A 19,596-nucleotide genomic window follows, 5' to 3' on the forward strand; every position below is an offset into this window, starting at 1 on the left:
CTTAACTTAAAATTTGCATCCTGGTGAGGAAATACGAGGGGAAGTTGAGGAGTTCAGAAAAGGTAACATAATTTTTAATTATTAGTTAATTGAATTAAGCGAAACCGTACAAACATACCTGATAAATATTGATATATTAATTCAGAAGTCAAACAACAAAAATCAGCGTTATATTTACAAAAAAAAAAAAAAAAATCAGAGTTATATTTTGTACTGTACTGTTTGTATTTGTTATTTATATATGTAGTTTGAGTTATATTTTTGTTTTTAAAAATATAACTCAAACTACATATAAAAAAATTTTTGTTTTTAAAAAAAATCAGAGTATATTTGTATTATTTCCAAAAAAGAAAAAAAAAAAAAAAAAAAAAAAAAAAAAAAAACAGAGTTATATTTTGTAAATATAACGCTGATTTTTGTTGTTTGACTTCTGAATTAGTATTTATTCGGCGTGTTATTGTGTCTTAAATATTGATATGTTACTGCTAAAGTGTGCAAATTAGTTATTCTGCAGATTATCTAGCTAATCTGCAGATTAATTAGTGTGATCCGTTAAAGTGCGAAAAATTGTTTCATTTTTCAAATTACATAGGTAATCCGAAAAATTACCTAGATAATCTTCACATTACCTACTAGGTACTCGTCAGAGTGAAAATAAGATTTTTTCGGAAACTACAGCAACGTTTCTGTGCCCTTAAATTACCATAATATTATTTATTTATTTTTCAATACCTAAATGCAGTTACTACAATCAAACAATCAAACCATCAATAAATTAGTTAATAGAATCAATAATCAACCAATTAAAAATTATAATACAAAGAATAAAACGGTTTAGAATATTATTGCAACTAAGGAAATTAACATAATGTTATTTATTTATTTTTCGATATTTAAAGAATTAAATTAATACAATCAAGGAGAGGGTGGGAAAGAAAATAAGAGAAACTTTTTAATTTTAACGAGGCGAAAGCCATTAACGTGCACATTACCTAGGTAAAATGTGAAGAACTCTTGATTCCGCCCTTGAACGGAGCAAATCAGTTAATCTGCAGATTAGCTAGGTAATGTGCCACATTAACGATTTTCGAGCTTTAGCGGTAACAGATACACAAATAAGAGATTATTATTATTATTGAAATTATTAATTTTTAACAGGTGTTATGTAATTAAGATGTAATTATCAAGATGAAAGATAAAATGGAAAACGTATTAGTTTCCTCATATGTTTAAAAATTTTTTATTATGTTCCTAAATCAGACAAATGTGTATTTTTTGTTTATTTCCGTAGTTCTCGAACTAGTAAATCCTGATATGCGGACTCGAATGAACGGAATTTCGACCACTTCTTGGACGATTGGTCTTTGCCTTCTGCCTTTAATCGCATGGTTAACAAGAAATTGGATCCATCTCAGCATAACTACATCTGCCACGGCTGCGGCATTACTCTTATTCTGGAAGTAAGAGAATATTTACAAAAATTTGCTTCTAAATAAACACTAGCTATAAAAAATTTCTAAAAAGTAAAATCATAATCTCCAGTTTAAAACATTCTGCTTAAATAATCTGTTATAGTAATCTTTTTTAAAATTTTTATTTATTTATTTTTTTAAGATTACTATCTTGTTGAATGTGTAACTTTATTTTCATTCATATGCATAATAATAAGCACTGTTTGTACAGTATATTGCATATGCAAGAATAGTTTTAATCTTACTATATATATTTCAGTCTTTTTTGTTTTGTTGTGTTTTCTCTTTATTATTCTCTTTATTTTTTATTATTATTTTATCATTTAATCATTTTTATTTTATTATCTTATTAGTTTTATCTTATTATCTTGTTATTTATCTTATTATCTGGGGCATGAATGGAGAGCCCGATACGAAGGTATAAATTATCCTGCTTTATTATCTGAATTATTATGAATGAATCAGAAAAATGTCCACACATAGTTATTAATATATAGTTGTTGGGCAACCCCTCAAGGATGACACAGTCCACAGGATAATTTAGGCAATCCTGGCACATCACTGTAACTGGAACAAAGTTCAACCTTTTACACGATTGCTGACGCTACTCTCAGTTTGTGAACACCACCATTCGTCCAAAACTCCTGGAAGGTTCGTCAATGTTGCCTCCGGAGAACGTCTGCTCCTAGCTCTCTGATCCTCTGCGCTGGCAGGAAACTGAAGGAACGTCAGTCCTTGGCTGCTGGGCATACTTCTTATACAGAAATACAAATAATTTTAAAAGAAAAATCTATAATCCTTCTAAAAATTGTCGCCCATTATGCCGCTGAAAATTGATTAGTGAAAATATAAAGAAAGAAATTAAGAACAAATTTTTCACAAAGACTAAAAATTGAAATTCAATTGAACATCATAAAAATCCTATAAATGTAGAATAAGAATATTTTAAAATGTAAAAATTAAAATAAACGATGATAAGAAAAACCAGATCGGAATTTAAATGAACAGGGAAGAAGAGGAATCTAATCAACTTTGGCATAACGTCTTCAGGAGGAGGTATGTCGAACTCAATTACAAGGTATTTCTCTCACCTTCTTCGCGAGCCTTCCTGGTGTAGTGTTTCTGCCCACTGGGGCCGGTATTCCAGAGGTCCTCGGTTCGATTCCCGACGAAGGCGTTGTTGATTTTTCATTTCCCCGGCTTTTCCAAATAATCCTATTGTCGCCACAACAGTTCCCTTTCCAAAACAAAATCTTGCTTTTTTGTATAGTTTTTGTGAAAAATTTGTTCTAAATTTCTTTATATATATAAATACAGGGTGTTTCGTAGATCATGGGACAAAGTTGGAGGGGTGGTGGAGCGTACTAAAATATGCAATTTTTTTCTATAGGAATGTAGGTTCTAAAGTGATAGGCTAAGGCAGGAACACAAAAACACGGCACGAGAGGAAAATGTGTTTATGTACAAAATCAGCGCAAAGTGTTTTTTTGTAGCAATACAGTATTCGCAATAAATCTTCAAAACCTCTTGCAGAAAAATATGATAACATAAGCCATTTGTACGTGCAGTTAAGAGGTATGGGCCTATGAGGTAGTCGTTAACAATACCCGCCCACACATTCACGGAGAAGCGGGTTTGGAATGCAATGTGGACGTGTACTGTGTTTGGATTATGAGTTGCTCACGCGTGCATGTTGTGGCTATTGAAGTGCCATCCTGTGAGAAAGTTGCCTCGTCCGTGAATAGCACATCCGACGGGAAATCCGCCTGCCCCGCACACTGCTGCAAGAACCAATGACAGAAATGAACTCGAAGAGGGTAATCTGTCTCTTGCAAGGCTTGGACTCTCTGCAAATGGTATGGGTGCAAACCATTTTCATGCAATATTCTCCAAATGGTGGAATGGTTCAGCTGCAGACGACGTGCAATAGCTCTTGCACTTGTCTGAGGTGATCCATGCACAATGTTTAAGATGGATTCTTCAATGCGAGGTTGTCGTGCACTTCTTCCACCCCTAGTGTCAGAGGTGGCTTCAAATCACCCTTTTTCTCACAGAGACCGATGCAACCTCTCGAACATTGTGTGCTTCGGCATACGCCTGTTCGGAAATTTTTCCTGGTATGTAGCTCTGCTCTGCCGTTCCCATTAGCAGCACCGTACATGAGATGCATGTCAGCTTTTTCCCTGTGCATAAACTCACCCATAACGTTCTACATCAAAGTTTCGAATGATCCTCTGATGCATCGGATCGTGGTTTGTGCGCCTCACTACCACTGCATTGCCAGCCAATTACAGCATTAGTTCCTATTACTGTTAGTGTTTCCTTTTTTGAACATTTATTGTGAATACTGTATTGCTGCAAAGAAGCACTTTGCGTTGATTTTGTAAATAAACACATTTTCCTCTCTTGTCGTTTTTTGCGTTCCTGCCTTAACCCGTCACTTTAGACCCTACATTCCTATACAAAAAATGCATGTTTTAGTACGCTCCACTACCCCTCCAAGTTTGTCCTATGATCTATGAAACACCCTGTATAATTACAAAACAATTCTTTTGAAAACAAAACACAAACATGCCTAATATTTTCGCGCATTAAGCAAAAAGAAAATTGTCATTAAAGACATAAAGTAAGAAATTTAGAACTGATATTTCACAAAGACCAGAAATTGAAATTCATAATTAATAAATTTCAAATAATGATATAAATGCAATATCTTTGTTTTAAAATTCTTATTTTATAATGTTAAAAACGAAAACATTTCAAAGAATCAAAACCTCACTCCAAAAATGTTTTTTGAAATTTAATGAAAAATGAACAAAAACAGAAGATGAATTCATTTAACCTCAGTGTCACTTCTTTGGGGGGGAGGGGGAACTTTGAAATTTAAAATCTCTCTTTTGCAAATATACCTGTTTTTCTGTATCCAGAATTAGCTGATGGACCATTTCAATGTGTTTTAATTATAATTATAATACTTCACCCGAAAATTCTGGCCTTTCCCCAAAGCAAAAGGAAAACTAATTAGTAAAATCTAATTAGAAAAATTTGGAATAATCTTAAATAAATAGAATTATATATATATGCTATTTATTTATTTTTATTTTTTCCTTTCTCCCAAATGCTAAATGAAGAAACTTGCTAAATGCACAGAGCAACATAAAAATCACTGTGAATAATGTAAGAGATTGTGCGGCATATAATATGTTATGTAACATAACTTTGTGTGTAATCTGTAATGTTCCAAGTTATATCACTGTGAATAAAGTAAGAGCCTAACGGAACACGAATTTGTGTACTATGTGATATTTTAAGTAAATTAACAGTGCGTAACCTGTAATGATTTAGGTTGTTTCAGTAAATGCAAGTCAGCTGATCGCTTTTTTTTCCTCGGGATGACATTAATCTGTTAGGCACTCCAGCTTTAGGTTGGACATCATCTAGACGACGAGAAGTATTGTATTTATGGATACATTTTTACGAGAAGTGTTCTTCCTGCAACTTCAATTTACTATCGACGTGCTGCTGCCGGATTATTCCAATATATAAGAGTATTAGGGAACTAATCAGGAAGCTTAATTTATATTAAAAATGGAGCGTTAAAGCTCTAGCATAAACTCTTCTAAACGTGTGAATAAACACTGACCGAAAACAAATATATTATGAACAGAAGTAAATACACAAAATATAAACGAGTAAAATTCGTGCATTAATAATGATGCAAGTTAATATTTTACACATAGTATCTGTTCCTTTATCTTGTATTTCCGTTCCGAAAATCAATCTTCTAGTAAATCAAAATAGAATTTGAAGTTCTGGCAAATAGGGAAATGTCGTTGCATCATTAAATACTGCTATAATTTATAAATTTTTATTTGCATTTTAACGGCCAGAGCATTTTGGATGTTAAAAAATTGCCAATATGCACTTCGGATGTCAAAGTTCCTTAACAACATTTTCTTTTACGATTAACAACTGTATTGAGATATATACTTTTGCGCCGTCTTTCTCATATTACAATGTGCTGTAGTATATTTATTTCAGAGAAGGAAACCTGAAAAATGCCCTCGCCAACATTCAAACTCCGTACTCCCCATTTGCCAGCTAGACTTGCTTCCAATTACACCACAAAAGCATGTGGTAAGGAGAGAGAAAATTTCTTACAAGTTGACAAATTTAGGACTGTCTCATAATTTAATATCCTCGAAAACTGAGAATTCGGTGGAGATATACTTTACACTATGCTTTACTTCAAAAGAACTAAGTGGCTATCGAAAGTTACGATGCAATGCTGTACCTAAGTCCTTAGAAATAAAGTCTGCCTCAGTTTGACCCTGCGTACAGCTGAGCAAAGTTATTCATTTATACCAACACTTCATTTTCTAAATGCAGCGCACCTGTGTTCTCCATAGCCAAAGGTCAAAGGACAGTTCCTTACAAACGCATTTTATTCTGTGAGTTAAAATATACAAGCTGTTGTTAAAAAGGATAAAAGTAACTATTAACATTCGGTTCGTCAACTAATAATCTTAATTCTGAATTTAGTTTTTGGTCATTGGACTGATTTGCAGTGACAATCAAGCATTTTAAACTGGGTAAAATTATTCTCTAGGACAGGGGTTCTCAACCGGTGGTTCGCATATCATTGAGGTACGCAAGAGAAAAATAGGTGATACGCAAAAGAAAAAGTATTTTTAACTATTAAATTCAAAAACCTCGTGAAGAAAAAGAAAAATTGATAGAAATTTCCTGTGATCGAACTCGAACTGAATATTTCAAAAATAATACAGTTGTTAACTTTTGTCTGAACCCAAAAATAACTTTAAAGGCATTTCAAAAAAAGGTATTAAATTTTTATCGCCTTTTTGCACAACCTATTTGTGTGAACAAAGTTTTTCTTCCATGTTATTTTTAAAAATTAAATGCAGAACAAAATTAAAAGTGGATTCTAATTTCCTGTTAAAACTAAGTCCTGCCAAAGCAGGTAGACTTTGTATGTAAATAATTTTTACGCTTGTGAAACGTTTCAGTGTATAGCAAATTATGTTTTTCAGCATTTCACTTTCCAATTATTGCTTATCAGAAGAATAATTTTTATGAAATTTTAAAAATGCCTTACAATACATCCTGCAAGAGATGGCACAATTAGAGCTCCAGTCAACTAAAATGCTTTTCATCCCTAGTAATAGATGGCGCCACACGACGCCTTATTTGTTCAAAGTTTATTTATTCTATGGACGGCGGCGCAGGAGCCTCCGTCGTTAATAATCTCTTGGGTTCTAGCACAGCATGTGCACAAGTACTTTCATAGTATTGGATACAACTTTCTTGATTTCTCAAGCATTTAAAAGTCAAGTATAATATATTGGTAAAGGCCGTTAATGGTCAATTGTCTCTTACTAAGTGATAAGATTTAGACATAGACATAATAGCCAATAGGTGTGCAAATGGCAAAATATACTTATTTTTAATATTTCTATTGAGAAATTGAAAAATAATCATTGTAAAATGTAGCGGTGGTAATTACGTTTTTTAGTTTTTATTTAGATGGTACGCGTTAGTCGAAAGGTTGAGAACCGCTGGGATTACAAGGCCTGAATACCATTTAAACCCAAGACCCAGAAGCCTACAAATCTACATTCTGGGGACCTGCAACTTGCCCTATAGCTCTCCAAAATTTTGGTTTTCCCTCTTTCCTAAGAAAAATGAGGAAACATGCTACTAAGGATCCCTTGAATAGGTGCTATGCATCGGGCTTCAGGCTGGTTTAATCAGACTCGTATGATTATGTTGTTAAGCAGAGTAAAAATTAAACAAAATGAAAATACAAATATGTATTTTGCACCTTTCCCAAGTAATAATCTTTCAGATGATTGAAGAAAACTTTTTCTTTTAAGCGATGCTTATAAGTCTCTTACTCTCTTATTAATTCCGTGTTTTCCCCATTTTCTGTGTCTCATCAAAGCGTCCTTGTGTCTTTATGAAGTCCTGTCATTGGAGAATAAGAATTGGCAAAACGTATGATAACCAAATTCAGGTAATGCCCAGCTATATTTCTGCAAAGCACAACTGTAAGTAAATTTAGAGGGCACACTGTGCCTCGACTTGGAAAATTAAAATTTCAAAAGAATGATTAGGTCCTCTACAGTAAAATTTGTTTGCTATTTACATCATCGTTCAGTTCATCATATTCTATTTTGTTACTCTCAAATTGTTATGTCTACAGCTTTTTCAAGATGTTCTTTTTAAATGATTAAGTTTAAATTGAAAAATTCTTTCTTTGCAGACTAATACCCGAATCTCCCAGCTGGTTGATATCCCAAGATAAATATACAGAAGCAACAGAAATTATGAAAAGGATAAGCAAAATAAACGGGAAGAAAGCTCACGAAGGAAACGAACTGTTGCAGAAAATTCAGGTTTGTAAACTTAAATGTAATTTTATACAGTCTAAAATGGTAGAAACAGGACAGCGTACTTTACATATTGATAATGACAGCATGATTCTATTTATTATCTAAAATGGTATAAATAAAAGCATGCTGTTATTACGAAGTAATGGGCATCGTGGTTGTTTCATCGCATGAAAACATCCACAACTGTAGCCGTCTCTAAAGCGTTTGCAATTCTATCTATTAATTACTTATGCTCTAAAAATGTTTAACAAAATGGCTGCACACCTGCATTTAAAATGCATTCATTGAAAATGGCCAAAGCCAATGTGCATTTAGCCGTCTCATAACCGAGAGCTCTTCCCAGAGTGCACCACAAAAGGCGACCGATACACCAAAAATTTAGCCTTATGCAGAATTTGGCCCGGCGACCTGAAATTCAGACTAAAAGTCAGCTCATACTAATCTCTAGCCTAACAATTCTTAACTTTTTTTTTTTTTTTTTTTGCCCCATGCACCCCTTTCAGTATTACTAGACGATCATCCCCCTTCTTTTCCCAAACTCGAAAATACCTATATTTAAATTTAAATAATTTTACAATGTGTTTTATAAATTAAGCAAGAAAAGGTATAGAAAATGTTGATAAATAACAAAGTAGATTTTTACTAGTCCAAAGGGGCTTTGTCCCTGAAGGACTATTATTTTCGTTTTGCGATTTTGCGTTGAATCACTATAAATGTCCGTTTCTCTTTTAAAACTGTTGCCACCAAATGTTCGACTGCTGTATTATATTTGAAGAAATTAAATTATGAGAAGTCTGCATAACTGTATGTATGTTTCTCGCTTTGTGATAAAACAGTGGTACCTTGAGCCATCCAATTTTGAATGACGTAATCCTACTGCGAATATGGGCATGTAGAAGCCCAAATTTGAAATTTGGAATTTGTTTTATTATCAATTTCATATTTTGTAAAACTCAAGGACTTCAAAGCGAGCAATGGCAACGTTCTACAGAAAAAACATTTTTATCTCCAGCGCGGGAGACTCTGTATGGGAAATTCTAAAGATACGCTCATTTAAAAATTATTTTGTGATATTGCTGTTGAACTGAAATTTATGATTTAGGTGCAAAGAACGTGATATTTAATAAATAAAGGTAACACACAAAACGTTAAAAAACGCCGCTTTGGACGTAATTTAAAATTTCAAACCTTTCAGATTTTCTTTTTTATTCATATATATTCATAAACTGAAACTAAATATTTAATAGGTAAATAAAAGTCTGAACGCATTCCCACCTGAAGCTATGAAATTCTCTGGAGGGAATTCCGCCCTGGTTGAGAGCCCTGCTGTAGAGTGTGCAAGATGACCTTAAAATGTCTGCAGTTTTATCCTTTGTTCAATCTAAAACATCTATAGAATATTTGTATGTTGAGTCCTAGTTAATATAATTATTGTCCAAAACATTAATTTCAAACGGTATAGCAGACTGTAATATTGGGCCATATAAAAAGTCTCCGCGGTTTTTTAGCACATTTTTGGAGAAAAATTTTCCTTGTTGAAAATCAGTTTTAATCAAGTACCTACTGATCATCATTATTATCCCCCCCTCGGAGGTCGACGTAGAGAACTCTGCGAAGCTACTGGCTAGGATCTGTACCAAGGCAGTCTCGCCTCGGGGATATAAAATTTATGAACTTGGTGATTCTGAAGGCCCTGGGAAAGGTCACTTATTGCCCGGCCTCGGGGTCTGGCACGTCCTAGCTCGGCGTGGTACTAGTAGCCCGGGGGTTATCCTCCGGGTTCACTGGGTAATGTCCCGCTGCGACGGGCACCCCGAGCGACTGGTAGGTAGCAAATAACACTACCAAGCAGTTAAAAGAATAAATACAAAAATAAATATTATTGAGTCATATAAAATGTCTGTACGGTTTTTGCCACTAGATAGTGTTGATGCCTATATATCCGGCAACACTCACCCGACTGTCTCAAACGAACATGGCTTAAAAGGTGACATTCAGCTTACATTGTTTGTGAAGATAGTTTTCTCATTCGTTGCTCATGTAAAAGGTTACATTGATTTGAAAATGAGTGAAATAGGCTATGTGATGCTTTTTTACTATAAAAAGGTAAAAACGCTGCAAAAACACGCAGAAAAATTTGTGGGATGTACGGTGAAAATGTTGTGACTGAACGATGGATCTAGGAGTGTTTGCTCTATTCCGCACGGGAAATTTCAATGTCAAAGATGCACCTCGATTTGGTCGGCCAGTCACTGAAAATGTTGATGAAATTTTGCAACTGGTGGAGTAAGACCGGCACGCAAGCTGTCAGGAAATAGCGGAGGCACTAAACATCAACCACATGACAATTTGGAATCATAGTACTGGTAGGTAGCAAATAACTAGAATACTGGTAGGTAGCAAATAACTAGTGCCGTGTCCGGGAGACTTCGCCCAGGAAGTCTCCCGGACACCTCTCGGATGCGCCTCCCTCTCTGAGGGGCCAGTGCGGAGGTTGAACCTCCGCGCCTGGTTCTAAGGAGTGGGAGGACCTGTAGTGGGATTAAGTTCACGGAGCAGGAAATGCCAAAATTTTGTTGGTCATTATTATCTATGACCATTTTTCTGGTAGCTTCATAATTCTATCGGTGTAAAACTTCTGTGGTCTATCGTCGAAAAACTTGGCCAAGTAATTTTCAGCGGAGCTTCGGTGGGCCAATTTTTTACTATCAAAAGAGTTTTGCGGAGACCAAAACAAATAGTAGACGATGCAAGATCCGGGCTATAGGGTGGATGCATCAAAACTTCCCAATCAAGTTCCGTCAATTTGTTCCGAGGTATCAAAGATGTGTGTGGCCGCCCATTATCATGATGGAACACAACTACCTTTCTGTTGCCAATTCTGGTCGCTCTTTCTGGATTGCTTCGTTCAAACGGTCGAGTTGTACACAAACACAAGGGCCGAATTGATGGTTTCATCGGATTGAAGCAGCTCATAATGGACAGTGTGGCACCGTAACATCGAGTTTCTTTTTTGGATCCTTCTCTTTTCAAATGATTCCAAATTGTCATGTGGTTGATGTTTAGTGCCTCCGCTATTTCCTGACAGCTTGCGTGCCGGTCTTGCTCCACCAGTTGCAAAATTTCATCAACATTTTCAGTGACTGGCCGACCAAATCGAGGTGCATCTTTGACATTGAAATTTCCCGTGCGGAATAGAGCAAACACTCCTAGATCCATCGTTCAGTCACAACATTTTCACCGTACATCCCACAAATTTTTCTGCGTGTTTTTGCAGCGTTTTTACCTTTTTATAGTAAAAAAGCATCACATAGCCTATTTCACTCATTTTCAAATCAATGTAACCTTTTACATGAGCAACGAATGAGAAAACTATCTTCACAAACAATGTAAGCTGAATGTCACCTTTTAAGCCATGTTCGTTTGAGACAGTCGGGTGAGTGTTGCCGGATATATAGGCATCAACACTATCTAGTGGCAAAAACCGTACAGACATTTTATATGACGCAATAATATTTATTTTTGTATTTATTCTTTTAACTGCTTGGTATTGCTGTAATTCTCAACTGCTAATAGATTTTGTTAATAAAATTGACATTTCTTATTTTTGTCAGGGAATTTTTCCTGATTTATCTTGTATTACTTTTCGTAGTTTGCCAATTGTCCTTACTCGAACCTGTAAAAATTCCATTTCCAGCATTCTTTAAGGGCACTATTCCATCACTGTCATATCAAAAGATGTAGCTGGATTATGAGCGAGTTCTTCTTTTAGGTGGAGTTCATATTCTTTTACAGTGTACGGAAAAAAAGCTAGGATTTATATTTTTAATAAAAGAGAGTCAAAACTTTGTTTTTATAATAGGTAGAGGGTTTTTACATTTTATCTGACTCTTTAATTTACTGTTTTATGAAAAATCAGGGATGATCACAAACTCTTTACTAAAACTTTCAAATTTCACTTTAATTAAAATAAGTTTCAAAATCTTTTTCTATTCATTTAGATTTTTTTTTATAAAAAATTGACCACATTCCATTGCAGTCATTCATATATATAGCCATATGTAATATCAAGGAATTTTTGTATTTCTTGATAATAAAATAAATGATTTCGGTAAAGAATTTGAATCTGGTCATACGCACTGCCACAAGTCTGGGAAAAATGCGTTGGATATTGTACTTCGTTTTGCTTCTTTTAAATTTAATTGTTTGTTTATTACTTTATTCAGAGTACAGACAGACGTTTTAAAAGTTGATTATGTTACGAGTTATGTCGATGGGCTTTCTTTCAGAATTGTAGTTATAATTTTCGAAAGTATGTACCTTTTTGGATAAATATTTGGCATTTTATTTCTTGCCGAAAACAGTAGATTTCGATTTTTTCTCTTTGTTTAAATGGCATTGCTTATTCATGCCTGAAAGATTCATAGATATTTTCCGTGTTGGAAAACTTGCGCTTATGTATAATATTTTTATCCCAAATGGATTTATATGAGCAATTTTGAGCTTATAAAGAATTTAATTGCAGGAATTAATTTATCTCTCAATATAAAGCATTTGCAAACTAACTTTTTAACACTTGCCCACAATCTTCACATGTGCAAACAACATCTGTAAATATTTATTTGATAATTGAGTAATTGTAGTGAGCTGTGTTTATTTGTTATCACTTTAGAACAATAATAATGGTAACTATATAAAATAAAATTTTCTTGGAATGGAAATTCTATGAAACGAAAATAAATTATTTCCGATGGTCACTTGAATCTAAGAAGAAAGTTTAAAAAAATAGCCGGTGATAATATAGGTATTTAAAATGAACCAATTTCTAACAAGTCATGTTCTGTTATTAAATATACAAGCTTATTTAAACTGACCGATCCGATTTTAAATGGTATTATTTTTAAAGCTTACAAAGAATGAGTATCAAATAATAATTTGACTAAATAATGGATTGAAATGTGAGGTCCATAGATGTAATTTTCTATATAAACTGTTTTGGGAAACGCTGCTGTAATAGAACACTATTTTGCATGCATAATAACGCTAGCAAACTAATACGTATTCTCACATTTTTGCAGATAGTATTTGCAATAAACTGTAGAATCATTAGGTATTTTGAAACACTTTTAGTTCAGACTCCACTATAGAGTTTTAGGTTATTTTGAAGCAGGAGTATATGAAAAATGAGCAATGCCCTCGCTGGGACTCGAATCTGGACCTCTCGAATACGTGCCGAGTGTGCTCCGTTACACCACTAAGGCAGGCTGGAAGGACAGAGAAAATACCTTATGAAATTTATGAATTTAATTAATTTGAAACACATCAATAAATTAGCTTAATTTTACGTGCCCAAGAAAAAAGGACAAGTGGTCTGGATACTGTTAGCCTTGGATAATTAGAGGCCTGTTAGAAATTAATTTTCGGTATTATTTTGTTATTCTAGAAAAAACATTTAACATTTTTATTTATCTAGAAACTCGGCGATAAAATCAAGAAACAAAAGGACGGAGAAGATCAGCATTCACCGCTGGATTTCTTTAGGTACCCGACTCTCAGGAAAAGATTTCTGCTGGTTACCATATGCTGGTGAGTTATCCTGTGAAATATTTCCTATTTTTGAAAGACACCTTTACAAAATGTAGCTTACTATGCATATATAACCTTTGGAGAAATGATTATATCGATCTATTTAAATTATGATAATTAAGGTTTATAATAATTAGATTCGTAAATTCTTTGACGTATTTAAAAAATAATAGCTTATTTCTTCGAAGAAACTTCCTTCAGCATCTTTCTGCTTTCTCTTTTCTTCTTAACATCCTTTTGCTTTCGTCTGAGACACAAGATTGATGCTAAATTGTCTATGTAATCTTTCAGGGATAACAGCTTAAATTCGTGTTATAGAATGTCTTTTCTGAATACATCTCCATCAGCATCATGCTATCGAACTGGAAGGATGCTAAATTGTCTATGTAATACTCCAGGGATAATAGCTTAAATTCGTGTTATAGAATATCTTTTCTGAATACATCTCCATCAACTCCAGAGAATATTGATTCTCTGGAGATTCTGAAGTAGTGGAGGAGAGATTCACTCTGATTTCACACCCGGTTTTGTTTTGTTTATGGGTCACAATGATGAAGAATTGTTTTGTTTGTCACAAGCCATGAAGAAAACTTTTTATTGACATTTTGAGAGAAGTTCTACGGAGCATCCGATCCGATTTTACTTCATTTCTGGCATCAATATTTTGGGTATCCATGTGGCGTAAACCTTCGACCTCTCCAACTTTTCTTACGGTAAATCTTTCACTGATGTTCATTTTCGTAACAGTCTAAGAATTTGTTACTCATCTACTCTCTGACACATTTCCTTCGGCTTTAAGAAGTGTTTCTTCAATGGGTACATCTGCACCGCAGTGTAGTCAAGGTTTATATTTGAAGGATGCTGTCCTCTGTCTGAACATGACAGCGAATATTTTGGTGGAAGCAAAGAAAAGTGTTCATAGATGCAATCATAGGTTCATGAATATTTATCAGTGTTAAGCCTTCTTTTATAGACAACGCGTTCATCGAACGATGATATATATTTTATGTAATGGAACATCATTGACTGAGAACATTTAAAATCCTAGTTTAAATCACAGAAAGGCACCTACTGTGTATGCTTTCCTTTTTATAAGATGATGCAGCTATTTCACCATGTTTCGTTACTTGACAAGTATTACATTCTACTTAGGCTTAGAACTTAGTTAATTTTTTCATAATTTCAATTTCACTTATATATTATACATATTTTATATGATCATACATATTATATGATTATACTTATATTTTTATATTATACATAAACTAGATGATCATACATATTATATTATCATACTTATATTATACATATACTATATCAGTGTTTCTCAACCGCCGGTCCGCAAGAAATATTTGCCGGTTATTTTTGCCTTCGTGATTTATTTATGTGAAAAATTGTGCCAATGGGTCGAATTATTAAACTTACCGGTTCGCGAGAACGTACCGAAATATTTTACCAGTCCTTGGAGTAAATCCAGTTGAGAAACACTGTACTATATGATCATACTTATATTATACATATACTATATGATCATTCTTATATTATACATATACTATATGATCATATATATTATATGATCATACTTATATTATACATATACTATATGATCATATATATTATATGATCATACTTATATTATACATATACTATATGATCATATATATTATATGATCATACTTATATTATACATATACTATATTATCATACTTATATTCAGAGCCGTACCAAGATATTTTTTCACCTGAGGCAAAAAGGCGCACCCCTATATGTATATATATATATAGTATATATCAAAATAACTACATTTGTAATTATCAAAAGTAAATGTATTAAAACAAAATATCATAATTCTTATTCAAATTACACCACAATTCTTAAAGTATTTCTTAATCGTAGCTTTATAAATTCAGAAAAATAATATAGTCAATTGTTTATAACTTTCGAATGAAAATGTTAAAAAATTCTTTCTTGATAAATAATAAATGACATCGAGATGCACACTGGATTATTTTCCAGTTTTTCTTGCAATTCTCCCTATTGCTTTATTAATTTACGTTTGCCGAAGCTTTTTCCCCTAATAATAACTAACAAATTTAAAAACATAATTAAAGTAATTCGTATAGCCAGTTTGGCGCACCTTCTAGTGATTCACCTGAGGCAAGTGACCTTACCCTTGTCCCGGCTTTGCTTATATTTTACATATACTATATGATCATACATTGTACTACATATACAATCAAAAGTCGTTAATCCGGACTCGTCGAGACTTCGGCGATTCTGGATTATCGATTTTTCCGGATTATAGATCATCAGTTAAAATCTGGTAAGATGGCATGCAGAAATTACAAAATTAAAAATATGAAACCGTAATTTATGAAATAAAGAACAATTATGATCTAAAGGGTATCCAAATTTACAAAAAGAAAAAGCTTAATATTTATTTGTTTACTTTATTAAACATTTCTTTCGATGTAAGTTGTTTAAGTTGCTTCGTTTTATGTGATAATACTTTCTCTTTAATTATATAAATAGATATAATTTCTTGTTCAGTTACAAAGTTCCGCTGTTCAAGTCCCGTAATTGCTGTGCCGAATATACCGACTAACTTGTCAATCGAAATTTTTTCGTTTTCACTAACCTCTCTGTCACCTTCTTCATGTCTTTATCCATTTTTTGCAGCAATCCCACTTTTTGTTTGACGGACATCGAAACATACTTTCGTTTTGTAGATCCTTTGGGAGCTCCAGCATCGGAAATTCTATTTGACATAATCGAAAGTTCAAGTTTACTTTTATAAAATTGCTCTTACAGTCTGCAAAAAATAATAAGCCGCATCCAATTCGAAGATTAAGGAACAACGCAATCATCAACATTAACTGAAATAGATAATTAGATAATTTTAGCTTATACCGTCCGTTATAGATTAAACGCGCACGCGAAAACGTATTCTGCGCTTGCGCACACGCATATGTGCAATCGTAAAGGTCTTACGCGCACGCGTGAACGCCTATGCGCATGTGTCAACGCGGCGCATGCGCAGAAAGTTTTTAGCTTTCAGCTCCGGATTATAGATCATTCCGGATTATGGGTGTCCGAATTAACGACTTTTGACTGTATACTATATGATTATATGTATACTATATGATATACTACATGATCTACTATATCTGATCTAAAATGACTTCAATTAAGCGGCGTACATTAAATGTCGATGTATAGTTGGTATTCAGTGTTTGCTAACATTTGTTGTTTTCCTCTTCAATAGCAACAACTTCCATTTTCTAAATTTGTTTTCACAGGATGGGTAACTCTATCCCTTATTTTGGTCTCCAGATGAATGTGAAGAACCTCGCAGGTAGTGAGTTCTTGAATTTCTTCCTGGTATCTTTAGTGGAAATACCTGCGCACATATCCACGTGGCTGTTTATGGAACGTATTGGTAGGAGATGGTGTTCTGTTTGCGCATTTGCTTTGTCTACCATTGCTTGTCTTCTTCCAGTAATTTTCCCTCCAGGTAATGAATAAAAAAAGCACGTTTAGTAGATTTAAATATGTATTTAAAAATATTTAATATTAGATGAATGTCAACGCACATATTTTTTTACATCTGCAAAGGATTTTATTATAATCTTTGATTTGTATTCTATGATTAACTCCTATGTGCGTTATCCACCAAAAGTTTCAATAACGGAGCATCGGATCAATGAATAACTTTCCAGTTGTAACTATCTTTATTTATTTTTGAAGTTCAGGATATAATACCGACACCGTAATAAATTGTAAATCCGCGGCCGTTTACAGCCTGTAAAGTCGTTTTCTATGACTATAATAATTTGAACAAACTATTCTTATTCATAACAGGCTCTTTTATACGTGTACTTTATCATACGTTTCCCTATAATGTTATAACACACAACTGAAAATTCACTTTGGTAAATCTGTTGGTCTGCACGTGCAGCCAAGTTTTCTAAATAACTTGTACTACATCCAGAGTCCTAAGTTTAAGGACGTAAATACTATATTCGAAAATGTATTCAATGCTTTTTTTTGGGGGGGGATAGTTTAAATTTTTATGAGCGCAATTTTATATAAGATCTCGACATTTTTTTCTAGATAAGAATATTGTTTTCTTTTTTTAAATATGTATAATTACTACTTTGAACTATCTTGTTATTAAAACTGCATTTTTAAAATTTTTATCGAATAAACGGTCAATAATAAATAATACTGTACGGCCTATAGCGCCATTAAAGACCTTAAAATGACCTTCGTGCTCAGAAAGAGTTCGCCAAGTCGATCCCTTGATAGTCACTGAATTTAAATGTCATCGATTTCCAGGGGGTTAATATCGACCTTGCTGGGAACCCCTGTATTAAAACTTAAGTAGACAAAGAAAACACTTTATACTGCATATTTAACGATGTGCTTATAAAAATATAACATATGAAGATTCATATAAACCTTAATGTTGCATTATTATCCAGTTTTCCTTTGCGTATTTTCACTTTAGAAGGTTAATTCATTATCACTCTATGGAGATTCATTTAATTTGACTAACAGTTAATTTTTAGTTAAAACAGCTTCCCTTTCGTTGTCATTTTCACCCACACTTTCTTACCAGAATGCTAATCAGATAGCTCTGGTTTATTCAAATTAAATTAGAAAGAAGTGCTATTTAGCGAAGGTTTTGGAAGGTGATTTTTAATACGTGTTGAAGAGCACGTTGTTACTTCAACTTACTAGCGATTTGATTCTGTGGTCTTGAGTGCGTCTAGCCAATCAGCTTGTTTCCGCCGGCTTCTATGAGCCAGAGCCTTCCTGCGCATTTAAATTATCCTGTGAACCGTTAGGCTAGTTTAATTACATTTTATTTTATGTTCAACATTACTTGTTTGAATTAAACCAGAAGTGTTGGCTTATGCAAGACCAAGTGGAGCCATCTGTTGAGCGTTATGTGATTGAATAAAGGGTTCTTTACACCCTTCTTCTGTTTTGTAAAGACCTGGGGATAACTCATACAGTCTTCCTAGAGCTCGTTTGCTACCAAAAAGAATGCGACTTATAACCTAAAAATACTTTATGCGTCTCTTCAAACAAAGGTAAATAATTTTTAAATAGTAAATAATTTTTCTTCCCACAGAGTACAGTTAAATATGAGCTGTCATTTCAAAGGAACTAAAAACAGTATTGATATATTGCGACTGTACTTCAAGCAAAAAAGTACTAAAAATCTAAGGCTGATTTAAAAAAAAAAAAAAATCAGATTAATGAAATTTTTAAAATTAAGTCAATGCAATCGGGCTGTATTTTTTTCCTAGTGTATTTGTGAACCGAATCAGCGATCTTATCAAGATTGATATGATTTTGGAAATCCTTGTAATTTGTAGTATATCCAGAATTCTCTGTGATTTGACATGAATGTTCTTCATAATATCCTAGAGGCCGATAGCTTGATAAGAAATATTCTGAATTGAAGCAATTTTAATAAATACATAATCATTATACTTACTGAATTGTTTCAAACTTGCGTATAAACTTTACACGCATCTAAATGAAACTCCATGACATTTTTCAAAATAAAATGTTATTCTTTATTTTTCACCAGAATACGAAATGGTGGGAGTTGCTGCTTCTCTACTTGCAAAAGCTGGCACCAGTTCCGCTTTCATGACTCTGTATCAACAAAGCCCTGAATTGTTTCCCACTTCACTGAGAGGTGTTGGCATGGGCATGAGTTGTACCATCGGAACCGGTTCTACTCTCCTAGTGCCTTATGTAGTCTACCTGGTAAGAAAACTAGGTTGATAAAAATCGTTATATCAACAATTACTGACGGTATGAAATGACCAATTTTCATTATACATAATTTAGCTCTTCGAACAGAAGGAAGGGATTCTATGTAGATATTTATAGCTGAGACGATCTGGCAACTGATATTAGTGAAATATAATTTCAATGTTAATAATGAATCACGTTTAAAATGTGGCCAATATAGAAATAAAAATAGTTAAAAAATGCTTTGTATAATATAGCCACCAATTAGTATTTAGAGTAGCATTTTATTGGGGCCAAAATTTAAAGCAAAAATTTCGATCTAGAAAGTCGATCGATTTAAATCAAGGTTA

At 33.5% G+C, this 19,596-nt stretch overlaps 1 protein-coding gene across 2 annotated transcripts in view; it reads left to right on the forward strand.

Moving 5' to 3' along the window:
* LOC118192199 (carcinine transporter-like) overlaps positions 1-19,596 on the forward strand; it is a 128,206-nt gene that overhangs the window by 97,879 nt on the left and 10,731 nt on the right. For both annotated transcript variants that reach the window (XM_085827184.1, XM_085827185.1), the window contains exons 5-9: positions 1,292-1,460; positions 7,756-7,888; positions 13,359-13,471; positions 16,771-16,985; positions 19,077-19,258. In XM_085827184.1, coding sequence (XP_085683310.1) covers positions 1,292-1,460; positions 7,756-7,888; positions 13,359-13,471; positions 16,771-16,985; positions 19,077-19,258 — 812 coding nt within the window. The remainder of the gene's footprint in view (positions 1-1,291; positions 1,461-7,755; positions 7,889-13,358; positions 13,472-16,770; positions 16,986-19,076; positions 19,259-19,596) is intronic.

Source organism: Stegodyphus dumicola, chromosome 11, assembly GCF_044657685.1.
Source record: "Stegodyphus dumicola isolate Sdum_Otavi_A_Nest chromosome 11, ASM4465768v1".
Classification (NCBI taxonomy): Eukaryota; Metazoa; Arthropoda; class Arachnida; order Araneae; family Eresidae; genus Stegodyphus; species Stegodyphus dumicola.